The 15,993-nt window shown below is 33.3% G+C and overlaps 1 protein-coding gene across 1 annotated transcript; it reads left to right on the top strand.

Annotated features, from left to right (window-relative positions):
- The first annotated feature begins 7,524 nt into the window (after positions 1-7,524).
- On the top strand, positions 7,525-9,917 carry LOC145068531 (uncharacterized). Its single transcript, XM_079015511.1, has 4 exons — positions 7,525-8,426; positions 8,579-8,809; positions 8,929-9,393; positions 9,517-9,917. Exons 1-4 carry the CDS (start codon positions 7,533-7,535, stop codon positions 9,766-9,768), a joined length of 1,842 nt encoding a protein of 613 aa, XP_078871637.1. The 5' UTR covers positions 7,525-7,532; the 3' UTR covers positions 9,769-9,917.
- The last annotated feature ends 6,076 nt before the right edge of the window (positions 9,918-15,993 follow it).

Genomic DNA, 15,993 nt, shown 5'->3' with positions numbered 1-15,993 from the left:
AAGCCTAATACATTATTTACTCTACACATATCTTCAATTCCCATTAATCCCAAATATACCATGAATGGAGAGAATTGTATTGTTGACATGACAAATAAATGTAATGCATTACTTGATTAGCACAATTGGAATTTGGCACATCACCCCCCACAAGTGCCAACATTATTAGATGTCGTTGGTTATTACAAGTTTAATGTCGATGGTTTGTTGGAAAGATATAAGGCATTGATTGTTGTTAACAGAAAATCCTAATAGGATGATGTTGATTGCTATGAAACCTTTAGTTTGTCAAACATACCACAATTAAAATGATTTGTAGCATTGTATGGGTTGATATTGGCCCATGCACTGAATGGACGTTGCGTCTCAAAACACGTTCTTACATGATACACTAAATGAAACCGTACACATGTACCAACCTTTAATCCATCCCACCCCAATCATGCTTGCAAGCTACACAAGTCCCTTTATTACTTAAAACAATCTCGCAGGGATGGTGAAATGTTTTATGGTTTGATGGTAATGTTGGCGAACTAATGTCCGATACCTCTTTATACTATAGTCTAGCAGGTGCTCTACAATACCTTATGTTTACGAGAACACATATTCCATATTCAGTTCAACAAATATGTTTATTACTTTATGCACACACCTTGTGACCCACATTAGGACGCTTTAAAACACATCTCATGATACTTGAAAGGTACCCTCGAACTTGGATTACATCCATTTCCATTAACACCATATCAACCTATTTTCTGTATTGATTATGACTAGGTGACTTTCGTAATACATGATGGTGTACCTTTGAATAGTGTGTCTGTAACGACCCAAAATACGACCCAAAAATTTTGTTTTAATATTAATAAAAATCACAACATCAAACGTCATATATAATAAAACCATGGAACGAGTAATTCAAAAGTCATATTAACAGTATCCAGAACAAAAAGTGTATCAATCATATCAAAATATCAGACTAAATTCCCAGGCTAAACTGAAGCTGTAGTATGTGCCATGCCATCATCTCGAGCTCTTCCCCTTACTAGCAGAAGTACCTGAAACCAAAACTGAAACTGTAAGCACAAAGCTAAGTGAGATCCCCCAAACTACCACATACCATACAATAACATATAAAGCACATACTAGGCCTTGCCCACTGCATCAGACCAAAGTCCGGAAAGTGACCAGGGCCTTGCCCTCTGCATCGGACCGAAGTCCAAAAACTGCATCGGACCAAAGTCCGGAACTGACTGAGACATTGTCCCCTGCATCGGACCGAAGTCCGGAACTGACTGGGACCTTCTCCCTTGCATCGGACCGAAGTCCGGAACTGACTGAACATAGCATATCATAAACATATCAACTAGCATGAACACATATACTGCATACTGCATTGGACCAGGGTTCGGAACACATAGCACAAAACATGCTTGAATCACAAAGACATCAAGCAATCTAACTACTGCATCGGACCGAGGTCCGGAACTACTGCTAACTAAACGAGCCGACATTGTGGCCGTAGACCCGTTCCTACTGGAAGGAAACTCACCTCATAACGCTGGCTGCTGAGATGCTAACTCTAACACTGGCTGACTGCTGCTCCGAAACTATCTGTCTACAAGTTCCAAAAACCCTAGGATCAGTTACATGTAAATGCCCTCAAGGTAAAATGACTATTTTACCCCTGATCAAGGTCAACTCCTTAGTCAAAGTCAACTCTGTAGTTGACCGGACTCGCTGAGTCAGGGCGTAGACTCGCCGAGTCCCTCCTTTACTCGTTCAGAATTTAACTCACCGAGTCCCTTTCCCACTCACTGATTCATCCTAAACTCACAACTCGAAGAAAAACGGGGACTCGCGACTCGACTCGTCGAGTCCGAAGAACGACTCGCCGAGTCCTATCACGCAGATTCCATACAATCGAATTCTAATCCATTCCAGAGCATCTAACTCGTAGATCTGATCCCTTGGGATCATCTGAACATGTAAATTTGCTAACTTTATGTGTAACTACGAAGGAATGAAGCTATTCCACTCAAACACTACTTTTCTCGGGAAAACTCATCCGACTCGCCGAGTTGTAGAACAACTCGTCGAGTCTAAGGCAATCTTCATCGGACTCGCCGAGTTGCTCATCCAACTCGTCGAGTCCACGACTAACTTCATATGACTCGCCGAGTCAACCTTGCGACTCACCGAGTCCATTCAGTCCTTTTTCCATAATGACCTTATTTGAGCCATGCAGCGGCTCCAAATCACAGATCCAAGCTTCTAGGGCATGCTTATCACGTAAAGTTGCAAAATTTACGTGCATGCATGGCTTTAAAGGCTTCAAATGCCAAACCTAAGCTCTTAATGGGGTTCCAAGCTCAAGAGGGACCTCAATCACGACCATAACTGAAACTTTACACTTCTAGAATGCAATGAGAGTCCATATCGGGTATGACCCGATCATAAGACTTTATCACAAAGGATTTGGGGTTTTTGGGCTTAAAAGCAACAATTTGGGGACAAACAAGATCTACTAGATCAATAAACAAGATGGAGGCTTTATTACCAAAAAAGATGACCACAACTGAGTGTGTTCTGGATCTACTTCCTCTTCCTTGAACTCTTCAACCTTCTCCTTCTTCTACTTGCTCCAAAAGTTCCTTCACAAAGCAACAATCACTCACACACTCAATAAGGGGGCTAGGGTTCGGTAATAGATGCTCTGAGAGTGATGGAGGCGAGGTTGGGGTGTATAAGTGTGTTTAAATAGGGTGCAAACCCTTAAAATTAGGGCTTCATCCAGACAGGCGAACTCGCCAAGTCGCCAGCTTAACTTGCATGATCATCCCGTCTCTACTCGACGAGTCGGGCTACAGACTCGTTGAGTACCCCTCAAGAAATGAAAAACTTTAATTAAATCACATACAAAAAATGGGGCGTTATAGTGTCTTTTGGGGAAACATTCTAATTTCCTGGTCCACAAAATGCAAAACCACTTTGTCTCGATCCAACACCGAAGTTGAATAACGCTGGGTCACTAATAAAATCTCTAAAATATGTTGGTTGTGCAATCTTATCTTAAAGTTGTGCGTTCACATTCGTTATCCAATGTTGGTATACATTGACAACATCTCATCTGTTTACTCGTACTGCAACCCAGTTCAACATGAGCGGGAAAACCATATCGAGATTCACATATATTTGTTGTTCATGAAAAGTTTACCTCAGCTATATCATAGTACTTCACATTCATTCCACCCACCTATACAAAAACATTTTACGAAAGAGTTGTCTCGTTTACTTTTCCATGAATTCAAATCCAACTTGAGTATCTAAACACCTCGTGCTCAAATTGTACGAGCCTATTAGCCGACTTACATAATTAATATATATTCAAACTAGTTATGAGACATGTATCTTATACGGGTTGGATAAAACAAAAAATAAAATTTGAAGGTTTAAACAAAAAATTATTTAAATTTGAAATTTAAAATTTAAAATTTGATTTTAAAATTTGAATTTAAAAGGAAACATATTAGATACTATATGAATTCTAATATTGTAATTTATTGGTTATTTTCAATTAAGACAATTATTAATCGATGTGTAAATATAATGTGTTAATTAAGAAAAGATAAAAAAAAATGAGAAAATGAAAAATGAGAGCATTTATTTAAAAATACCAAAAAGTGACACGTGTCCTAGTTAATAAGAGAGTGACACGTGACAAAATTATTTTCATTTATTTGGGAGGATGTCTTATTCCGATCTAGTTATCTTTGTATAGATTTATACCATAACTAGGTGAATGTCCGCACGTTGCGTGAGATATAAAAAAAATATTTTATATTAAAAATAACTAAATCATTGTTATTAACAATTAAGTAATAATTTCATAAAAAATATAAAAAATGATTTTTAGTATTGTTATTATGTTGAACTATATTATAAGAGATAATGTTGGAACTTGAAGTTGTTTTGCATATACAATGGTATATGATTAAAATAGAAAAAAAATTAATTTTTAAAAATAAATAAATCGTTATTGTTATCTATTAAATAATAATTTCATATTAAATTAAAACGTTTATATTAAATATTATCATTATGTAGAAAATACGATAATAAAGACATCTTTTTATCTATCTTAAATTTGATCATTGTGTACGACATATGATAATAAAGACAACTTTTTATCTTAAATAGTAAAAAAATGTTTTGTATCATAAATATTACCATAATTATGTAGAACATATGATAATAGTGATGTCTTTTATAAGGTTAAAACTTTAAATTGTATTACATACGGGGTTGGAAAACTTGACTAACACAACCAAATACTCGGCATGTTACTTAAACTCGGCCGCTAATGGAAGCGAGTTTGCCTAACTCAGTCAGAAGACACTCGGATCCTTATTAAACTCGATCCAAATCTAAATGATATGATCCAAAATCATTTTCGAAATTCTGAAATTTAATTGGCTACTTGTCGACAAAGACAATCTCACCAAAGAATACAATCAACGTCCTACAAAGTTAGATGCAAGGAAGATCTCATGGCTTAGTCCCTTTAAAATACTCACAATCTTTCCTATTTATAGAGGAAAATACATTCTCTTGTTTACTCTCACGATCAATGTGTGATGAAGACATTTTAATTAAACTCATTTCTCTATTTGCCTATAATTTCATTTTGTTAAATAAAAATACTAAATAATAAAAATAAAACGTTATGTAGAAAATTTATTGTTCAATAGTTCCATTTTTCAGTAATCTCGTAAGTTGCTATATAAAAAATCAAGTTTTTATTTAATAACCTTTTGTTAAATCCTAAAATTATAAATTCAGTTAGGTACTTAATATAGAAAGTTTGTGTATATGTATTTTCATAATTCAAAATGTCATTATAAAATGAATTCATTTATAAAATATAATCGAGTATATATTTCGTGCTTTTGAATCAAAGTGATTTTTCAAACAATTATAATTTTATGTTTAGGTAGTTTTTTTATATTTATATAACATTATGTAACTTATAATATTATTATAAACAATTTGAATAATCATGAGAGTTTCAAATGTATGTGGTGAAAGGAAATGCTTCATTTATCGGTCCAAATTGATCAAACTCGGACCGATTTAGCTTAATATACCAAACTACATAATGTTTTTTCTATTGAAACCCGGTTTGTATATATTTTGTGTTTTTGAATCAAATTTATTTTTCAAACAATTATAATTTTATGTTTATGTAACTTATTTATAATATTATTAGAAACAATTTAAAAAATCATGGGAGTTTCAAATGTATGTGTTGAAAGGAAAAATGCTTCCTTTATCGGTCCAAATTGATCAAACTCAGACCGATTCAACTCAATATACCAAACTACATAACGGTTTTTCAATTGAAACTCTGTTTGAGCCTAAAAAAATCATGTTCAAAACCATTTTTGGGATTTTAAAACTTAAATGGACAGTTGCTAATAAAGACAATCTCACCAAAGAATACCCTCGACATCCTAAAAATGTAGGCATAAGGAAGTTCTCATGGTTTGGTCCATTTGAAATAATTCACAACATTTCCTATTTATAGAAAATGAAACGTTCTCTTGTTTACTCTCACCATCGATGTGGGATGAAAACATTGTAATAAAACACGTTTTCTTGTTAATAAAACATTATTCAACTTATTTAGTAAAACACCTTTTCTCTTGTTTACCGTTTCTTTATTGTTCAATAGTTTTATTTTTCTATAATCTTGTAAATTGCTATCCAAAAAAGTAAATTCTTATTGAATAACTTTTTGTTCAATTCTAAAATCATAAATTCGGTTAGGTACTTAATATAGAAAGCTTGTTTATATGTATTTTCAAGATTCAAAAGTTCATTATAAAAAGAATTCATTTATAAAATATAATCTACGTAAATATTTTATGCTTTTGATCAAATTGAATTTTCAAACAATTATAATTTTATTTTTAGGTAGATTTTTTTCATATTTATATAATATTATGTAGCTTTTTTAAAATATCATTGGAAACAATTTGAAAAATCATGGGAGTTTCAAATATATGTAGTGAAAGGAAAATGCTTCTTTTATGGTCCAAATAGATCAAACTTAGACTGATTCAACTAAATATACTAAACTACATATATTTTTTTCTAGTGAAACCCGGTTTGTATATATTTCGTGCTTTTAAATCAAAGTGATTTTTCAAACAGTTATAATTTTAGGTTTAGGTAGATGTTTTTTATATTTATATAAAATTATGTAACTTATTTATAATATTATTAGAAATAATTTGAAAAATCACGGGAGTTTCAAATGTTTGTTGTGAAAGGAAAATGATTCATTTATCGGTCCAAATTGATCCAGCTCCGGTCCAACTCATTATACCCAACTACATAATTTTTTTTCTAACTGAAACACGGTTTAAACCTGAAAAAATTCGGTTCAAAACCATTTTTGGAATTCTAAAAGTTAATTGGACACATGCCAATATAGAAAATCTTACCAAATAATACCTTCAAAATCCTACAAAGGTAGGCATGAAGAAGTTCTCATGGTTTGGTCCCTTTGAAACATTTCACAACATTTCCTATTTATATAAGAGGAAACATTCTCTTGTTTACTCTCACCGTCAATGTGGGATGAAGACATTGTAATAAAACACCCTTTCTTGTTTATACAACATTATTTAACTTATTTATAATATTATTGTAAAGAATTGAAAAGTCACGAGAGTTTCAAATGAATGTGGTGAAAGGAAGTTAAAAAAGGAGATTTCAAATGCATGAGATTCAAGAAAAAATACTAGCTTTATAAGTATGTATGATTATTATGATGTCATTATAACCTTGATATTCATTTATGAATGAGAAGTGGCATCAATTCATTCATGTTAATATATTTATTAAATATTAATAATTTTTTAAGCACTTCCATAATTGATCAATCTTATATTCCATAATTGATCAACCAATAAGATGAGTACATCAATCATCAGCTTCAAAACACACCTTCAAATATATATATATATATATATATATATATATATATATATATATATATATATATATATATATATATATATATATATATATATATATATATAGGGAAGAGTTATATGGAAAATGAATGATTAGGGCAACACATATTTGAACCAATGAAAACATGACAACACATCACTTCCACAATAACTTCCACAATACATTACTTGTGAAAAAAGAAATGGACACGTGTCATTTGATTATTGGTTCCGGTAGATGTTGCCCTACTTATTTGTTTTCTATAGAACTCATTCCTATATATATATATATATATATATATATATATATATATATATATATATATATATATATATATATATATATAGAGACTTAAGACTTATAAGTTATAATATTATTTTTATTTAATTTTACATATGACACCAATTCATACGTGACAACAAAAATTCTTTGAAATGTCGATCAACCTACCAAAATATGAGTTATTAGATTTCTATTTTGGTTTTATATTTGCAGATATTGTATAGCTTATGGAAAAAGTGCGACATTTGGAAATACCGCTCGAAAATATAATCCTAGCTACAAAAAACTTTGATAAAGAAAATTTCATTGCCAAAGGTGGATTTGGGAGTGTTTACAAGGGAAAATTCCAATCGTCTAATGGTGTCATTGATGTCGCTGTGAAGCGATTAGATCCTGATTCAACACAAGGGAAACATGAATTCATGATGGAAATTACAACTCTTTCTAGTTATAGACACAAAAATCTTGTCAGTCTGGTTGGTTTCTGTTACGTAGACAAGGAAAAAATACTTGTTTATGAACATGAGAGTAGGGGAAGCCTTGACAGATATATACAAAACCCAGTCGACCTTACCTGGATCAAGCGTTTGAAAATAAGCATTGGCGCCGCTTGTGGCTTAAATTATCTTCATGATGAAGTTGGACAACAACATAGAATTATCCATCGAGACATTAAGAGTGCAAACATTCTGCTCAGCAAGGATTGGGAAGCAAAGGTTGCTGATTTTGGATTATCTAAAATAGCTCCCGCAAATATACAACACACTTTTCTTGTAACCGCTGCTGCTGGCACATACGGCTATCTAGATCCGGTGTATTATCATACTGGAGTTCTAACAAAGGAATCAGACGTTTACTCGTTTGGGGTTGTACTATTTGAGATCTTGTGTGGACAACTCGTGTTTTTAGAAGGATCTGGTTTTCTAGGTCCATTGGCTGAACGTAAGTATAAGGAGAACAAAATGGATGATATCATTATTCCTAATTTGAGGGAACAAATGAAGCCACATTCTCTCAACACATTCGCTGCCATTGCATATCAATGCTTGAAGCCCGATCGAAGTGAACGTCCAACAATGGCTCGAGTCATTGAAAAACTCGAGAACGCATATGAAATTCAAGTAAGTTTACTTTACTTATGTCGGGTGCTTTATGTTTTACCTTGTTCGTAATATTTTACATACAACGTATAATTTATATTTAACTTGTTATATTATTATTTAATTACTCTGGGTGCGTAATTAGCTATCCTTTTGTATGTTCTTTTGGCAAGGCTTCTCTCAAAGCACCAGAATTTGCTCGAGTTGGAATATGGGGAACAAAATCTAGTGGAGGTCCCCAAAATATTTGGGAGTTCATACTTAAAAAAGATCATAAACTGACGATGATAACTATTGATCATGGTGATCTAATTTACTCTCTCATGTTCACTACTGAATCAAAGGGTATTTTGTACACTTCCAAAAAGGCTGGTGGTTGGAATGGTGGAGAAACAGTTTCTGAGGTCTTAACAAACACACTAATACAAATATAATTCTTCACTCGTTTGTTTATATTTAAACATTCAATAAGAGTTAAAAGCAATCTTTTTTTAAACAAAATATTATTCTCCGACTTGGCTAGGTTATGTTTGAAGATGATGAGGAAATAATTGGCATCGATGGAACAGTTGGGGTATCAAGAGTGGAATATGCTGGCTACACAATAATTTCATCACTATCATTTCTTTCGAACAAGAAGATTCATGGACCTTTTGGTCGAGTAACAAATAATCCTTTCTCTGTTCCATTGGACAAAGGAAATTTTGGTGGACTTTATGGCCTTGCAGGCTACTATATTGATGGAATCGGTGTCTATATGAAGGCTTCATCTGACGAAATCACACAGGTTGGAGTTTGGGGAGAAAAATCTCTTGGAAATCCTGAAAACCAGTGGTCTTTCCAACTTGAGAGAAATCATCATCTGAAGAAGATAATCATAGATCATGGGGATCTCATATACTCCCTCATGTTCACTACCGAATTTAGGGGCGAAGAGAAAACTTCTAACAAGGCTGGTGGTTGGAACGGTGGAGACATAGTCTCTGAGGTACAAACATCACTTAATGAATATGTCTTGAGTTTCGTTATATTTGTTATCTTTTTTAAATCTGACGTTTGCTATTTTGGTTGACTTGTACTTTTCCTTTTCTATTTCTCTATTATGGCTTAGGTTACATTTACGTGGGACGAGGAAATTATTGCTATCAATGGAACAGTTGGTGTCTCGGGGGGAACCTATGCTGGTTATACGATAATATCGTCACTCACATTCGTCACCAACAAAAACACCCATGGACCTTATGGTAGTGTAACTGGGACCCCTTTCGCTGTACCATGGGACAAAGGTTCATTTGCTGGATTTTTTGGCCGTTGTGGCTATTATATTGATGCCATTGGTATATATTTGAAAGCTACTATATAAGTAACTAGGTCATGCTAAGGGTAAGGAATAAAAAACCTTTTGTTGCTATGACGCATTGGGATCCTTTCACACCCTTTTTTGCTATGAATCATTGGCATGCTTTCACATTGTCCTTGTCATGTAGAAAACTAGGTAGCTTTTTGTTACAAGTCTCTGTATACGGATGAAATTAGGGTATTAAAAAATATTCCAATCTAAATATCCAATTTGAAAATCCGAAAATCTGATCGGAGATTATCGGAATATTCAAATATCCGGTTTTTTCGGATTGTATTTGGATAGTGAATTGTAAAAATTCTAGATATTTCGTTATCGGGAATCCAAAATACATAATATTTATTTTTAAAACATATTTATAATATATGACATTATTAATCTAAAATTCAAAATTACAACATTATTGTGTGTTTGCAATTGTCTTGCAATTGTCTTTCTTCCATCCCCTTCGCTATGCAACCTTCACATATATTCAACTCGGAGATCTTAATATGATCTATTGAAACTTTCAATTTTTTTTATTTGCGTGGAGGTACTTTTTGGTGGTGTAAATGTTTGGTTCTAAACTTTTAATGCTAATTTAGTTTATGTTCATAGTTAATAATAAACGAAACTCTTGTTAATTTCAATGACGAGGGTTCTTTTTGATAATTGCAGTATGTCCAAGGTTTATTTATATAATACAAAATTACATTAATGGTTCATATGGTTTAACAAATGTTACAAACTTAATCCTTACTAATTTATTTTTTAGGAACCTGGTCCATATAGTTTCCAAAACTTATGTGAATGGTCTTTTTTATTAACATCATTAGATTTTTTCGTTAATATGAGAATAATTAGGTCATTTCAGGTAACAGAGATCATTGTGACCATGAGTAAATCATAAGGACCATTTAAGTAATTTTGTGTATATTTTATGTTGATGAGTTTGTGACTTTTTCATCATTCTACTTTCTTAAAATATTAATTTGACATTTGACTTTGAACTTTGTAAAATATTATTTTTATCATTTTATTTTCTAAACTTTAGTTTTTATCCCTCCTAATATATATAATTTGATTTTCCTTAATAATTTTTATTTGTTAACCTAAAAAAATCATTTTTTTACGTATGTATTTTTATATATGTGTCGGTATAGATTCAAGGTGGTTAACATTTCAACATGAATTTAGAACTTCTATTCGCTATTTAAAAAAAACACTTACTTGTTTTTTACGTACGTGTCAGTCTAAATTCGAGTTTGTCTACATTTCAATGTAATTTTTTTACATTTTCATGCTAAATTTTATTTAGGTTTTCTACGTATTAGTCGAGTCACACATAATAAATTTCGTTCGTTAACTTAACAAAAACGTATTAAATTCGACTTTGTCTATGTTTCGACGTAATTTATTATTTACATTTTCGTGCTTAGGTTATTTACGTTTCTACGTATGAGTCAGATCACATTTCACAACTTTCGTTTGATAACTTTAAAAAATGTATTATATTTAAGTTTGTCTATGTTTCGAAGTAATTTGTTTTTTGTGCTTAATTTTATGTATGTGTCCTACATATGAGTGAGGCCACATATAATAACTTCCGCTCATTAACTAAAAAAAACTCAATTTTTACGTGCTTATTTTTATTCGTGTGTCGGTATAAATTCAAGGTGGTTAATGTTTTGATGTATTCGACGAAAATCTAGAAATTTCGTTCATAAATTTGATAATAAAAACTTACTTGCTTTTTATGTACGTGTCGTTTTAAATTCGGGTTTATATATGTTTCGACATAATTTTTTTATGTTTACGAACCTATTTTTATGTACGAAAAAATAAGTACGTAGATAAAAATAAGCCGAAAAACATAAAAAAAATATCAAAACGTATACGAACTCTAATTTCTACCGACACATACAATAAAAAGCAAGTAATTTTTCTTAAAATTTAACGAACAAAAGTTCTAAATTTATGTTGAAACGTTGATCACCTTGAATTTATATTAACATATACAAAAAAATAAGCACATAAAAAATTAGTTTATTTATTTATTTATTTTAAGTTAACGAACGAAAGTTATTATATGTGACCCGATTTATACGTAAAAAATGTACATAAAACTAAGCACAAAAATATAAAAAAATACGTTGAAACATATACACAAATCGAATATAATTTGTTTTTTCTTAAGTTAACGACTAAAAGTTATTATATGTGACCCGACTCATACGTAGGAAACATATATAAACGTAAGCAAAAAAAAATATAAAAAGTACTTTAAAACTTAGACACACTCGAATATAATACGTATATTTTAAGTTAATGAACGAAAATTATTATAGTTGACCCGAATAATACGTAGAAAACGTACATAACATTCCACACGAAAACATAAAAACAATTACATTGAAACTTAGACAAACTCGAATTTAAACCGATATGTGCATAAAAAACAAATAAGTGTTTTTTTAGTAGTAACAAACGAAAGTTTCAAATTCACGTCGTAACATATATATATATATATATATATATATATATATATATATATATATATATATATATATATATATATATATATATATATATATATATATATATATAAAAGGGATAAACACGAAAATTTAAAAAGGTAAAAGGTGCAAATAATATTTTACAAAGTTGAAAATGAAAGGGTCAAAATGAGATTTTAAAAAGTAAAAGGATAGAAAAACCACAAACTTATAAATATAAAATAAGAAAATTACATAAATGGTCCCTATGGTTTAATCATGGCCACTAACGTAGTCTCTTCTATTTGAATACCAAATTACCCTCGTACTAGCGGATGAAAACTAACAGTGTCAACAAAGAGGACCGTTAACGCAAGTTTTTGAAACCACGAAGAACCATTTTTTGTTAATTTCTTTTAGTTAGGGCCAGGTTTTTGTCCTTAATAATCCAAAGGATCATTTACGTAATTTTTTCTTTATATATTGTAATGCTACTCACCGGGTATCAAAGTGTTAGAGTATCTTTTACTTTTTTTCTTTTATACAAAGCAAACATCAAAAGTTTATGTATATGACATCTTTGAAGATGTTAATATTTCCCATTTTAAGAAGGTATTTTCCTTAAAAAGCAACATTTGTTTTTTTCCCATGTACTTCTCTATTGAAATACAACCCAAGTTATTGTACATTTTCAAATTCTCATATTCAATGAAGTAGTTTAGAATTTGCATGTAACATTCCAAAATTTGGGACCAAAAATTTCATTTTTAATTTATAAATCAGATTACTGAAAACATCGTCATAGTCATATCATAACATAAAACCCATAAGTTATATAACTCAAAATAGATCGTAGTATAATAATGTCAGAGTACAAAATCCCAACAATCCCTTAGTATGGAAAATCATATGTGATGCGCTGCAGTTTTGCCGGCTCATTTCCCATCGAAGAAGAGGTACCTAAAACCAAAACTGTAATCCGTAAGCATAAAGCTTAGTGAGTTCCCCATCATAATGCATACCATACAAATAACATACTGTAAGGCATACCGGGGTGCCCGACCTACCCCTGCCAGGCGTATCTGGGTGACCGACCTACCCTGATGAGCATACATGGGTGCTCAACCTACCCATTGTCAGGCGTATTGGGGTGCCCGACCTACCCCTTGTTAGGCATATCACGGTACCCGACCTACCCTCTGGTATATTTCAACCGGCTACATGGACTATTTCACCCCTACAACTACCACATACTATCATAACATAAACATACTGCCAGACATATCTAGGCGCCTGACCTACCATCCGGTATATCCCAACCAGCTTCGGGGTCTATTTCACCTCTTCTACCACTATCACATAATATCATAACATATTGGGACATAAACATATCAGATAGTGGCATACCATATAATTATCATACAAACAATCATCTAACTACAAGTCCTACTAGTGGGCCGACCTTGGTGCCTTAGACCTAATGCTATAGAAGGTAACTCACCTCAAATGCTGGAAGTAGCTGCAAAAACTCCGGCTTTGAAATCAACCGCACTCAAACTCCTACACATAAAATATTTCCTTTAATTATCCTTTTCATAATCATGAACCTTTAAGGGTCAGCTTTGGTCAAAGTCAAAGTCAAGGTCAACACCCTGGTTAAAGTCAACATTCTAGGTTGACTCAAGTCACTTGTAACATCCCAAAATCGAGACCCATTTTTTTTTTGTTTTGAAGTATATTATTTGTGAAAATAGTTAACGGAAAACAACATTGAAATTATTTCAAACATAAAGTCACAATAACAAGTCTCAAACTACATTAGCAAATGGTGTAATATCAAAGTACAATCCTAGGTTTCTCAAATGCGGAAAATCATGTATGAAGGTGTGATGCGCTGCTACCCTGCCAGCTCCTTCCCCTTAGATGAAGAGGTTCCTGAAACCAAAACTAAAAACCGTAACCACAAAGCTTAGTGAGTTCCCTCATCATACCCATACCAAATAATGCAAAATCTTCGGTATCTTCCAACCGGTAACTGGGAACTAACCTCCCCTTCAGTATCTTTCAACCGGTAATTGGGAGCAACCCTGTAACTGGGAACTAACCTCCTCTTCGGTATCTTTCAACCGGTAACCGAGAGCTACCCTCCCATTCAGTATCTTTCAACCGATAACCGGTGACTATTCCACCCTTACTACTGCAAATACATATCAAGCGCAACAAGCATACCAAGCACAATAATCATATCAAGTACAATAATCATATCACACATTAATCCTAGATGATTATCACAAAGACAACCATCTACGCAATGCTCAAAGTCGTGTAGTGTCTGTACTGATCTTGGTATGAAAACCAACTCTCCTTGAATCCTTAATCCCTATACAACAACTTTTCTAACTTATCAATTCATACGCATAACCCTTATAAGGGTCAAATCAAGTCCAAGACAAAGTCAAGGTCAACACCTTGGTCAATGGTCAATCATTTGGTCAAAGTCAACATCTGGTTGACTCGACTCGCCGAGTTGGTCCACCAACTCGCCGAGTCCCCACATGCACAAAATGCCATAATTCCGTCCCTACTCACCGAGTCTAGCAAGAGCTCTACGAGTTCTCCTTCAACAACACATCAGACTATCTTCAACCGAATTGCCGAGTTCGTCCTTGAACTCGTCGAGTTCATCTTCATCCATATAAAGGTATTCAGTCAATGACTCGCCGAGTTCTCCCTGAACTCGTCGAGTCCATCTTCATGTGGTTGGGACATTGCCTTGAAATCGCCGAGTTTGTTCATCCACTCGCCGAGTTCTATGATTTTGCAGGTGCCTAATGAGCCTAAACAACCGAGGGACCTTCAATCTTACCATCCGGTCCATCAACAGAAAGGATTTGATGGAAAATACATCCCGACTCTCTGAGTCCCATGAACGAATCGTCGAGTCCCTCTTTGTCCAAAACTATACAGTCGATTATAATGGGTCTTAACGCATCAAAACCATAGATCTTGCCTCATAGGGTCCATTTTATATGTAAAGCTACAAACTTGATGTCCATGCATAGGGCCTTTGGCTCAAAAAGTCATAAAAAGAGGTCTACAAGATACATGGGGTGTTTATGGAAACAAAGTTGGCACCCTTATGCCATATGGACCCCCAATAGCTCCAGATCTAAAGTGCAACACCAAGCACAAATACATAATTCGATTATGGCTTCACAATGCTCATAAAAAGGGTAGAAGTAGCTCCAAATCAAAATCTAAGAGACATATGGTCAAGGTTCCAACTTTTTACCTTGAATGAGCTGAGAATGGAGCAAAACCTTTGGATCTACTAGTATTCTCTTGATCTTGCAAGCTTCCTTCTCTTCTTCAAACTTCAAACCACCACAAAACACACAAAAAATGGCTCAAGATCACTCACACAAAGTTAGGATTTTAATCTAGGGCTTTTCTGAGTTAGGAGGGGTGATGGAGGCTGATTTGGGACGAGATAAGTTGTTTAAATATGGTGCAAACCCTAAATATTAGGGTTTTTTCCAGACATATCCTACTCGCTGAGTCGGTCTTCTGACTCGTCGAGTAGGCCACTTACACCCCCGATCAAAATTCGTGTCTACTCGACGAGTTGGGCCTCAAACTCGCTGAGTCCAAGAGTAAATTACAATATTATTTGAATTTGAATACGTACCAGGAACCGGGTGTTACAAATCTCCCCTACTTATTTTAGACTTCGTCCTCGAAGTTTGCTACGGAA

Source organism: Lactuca serriola, chromosome 8 (assembly GCF_051521515.1).
Source record: "Lactuca serriola cultivar US96UC23 chromosome 8, Lser_US96UC23_V15, whole genome shotgun sequence".
Classification (NCBI taxonomy): domain Eukaryota; kingdom Viridiplantae; phylum Streptophyta; class Magnoliopsida; order Asterales; family Asteraceae; genus Lactuca; species Lactuca serriola.
Note: the sequence above shows the minus strand (reverse complement) of the source record. Positions and strands in the feature narration are given on the sequence as shown.

Excerpts from the sequence above, each read along its gene's own strand:
- LOC145068531 (XM_079015511.1), top strand. The coding sequence starts at position 7,533 with ATGGAAAAAGTGCGACATTTGGAAATACCGCTCGAAAATATAATCCTA. Across the intron at positions 8,427-8,578 it reads AGAACGCATATGAAATTCAA|GCTTCTCTCAAAGCACCAGA; the intron begins GTAAGTTTACTT and ends TCTTTTGGCAAG. Across the intron at positions 9,394-9,516 it reads GTGGAGACATAGTCTCTGAG|GTTACATTTACGTGGGACGA; the intron begins GTACAAACATCA and ends ATTATGGCTTAG.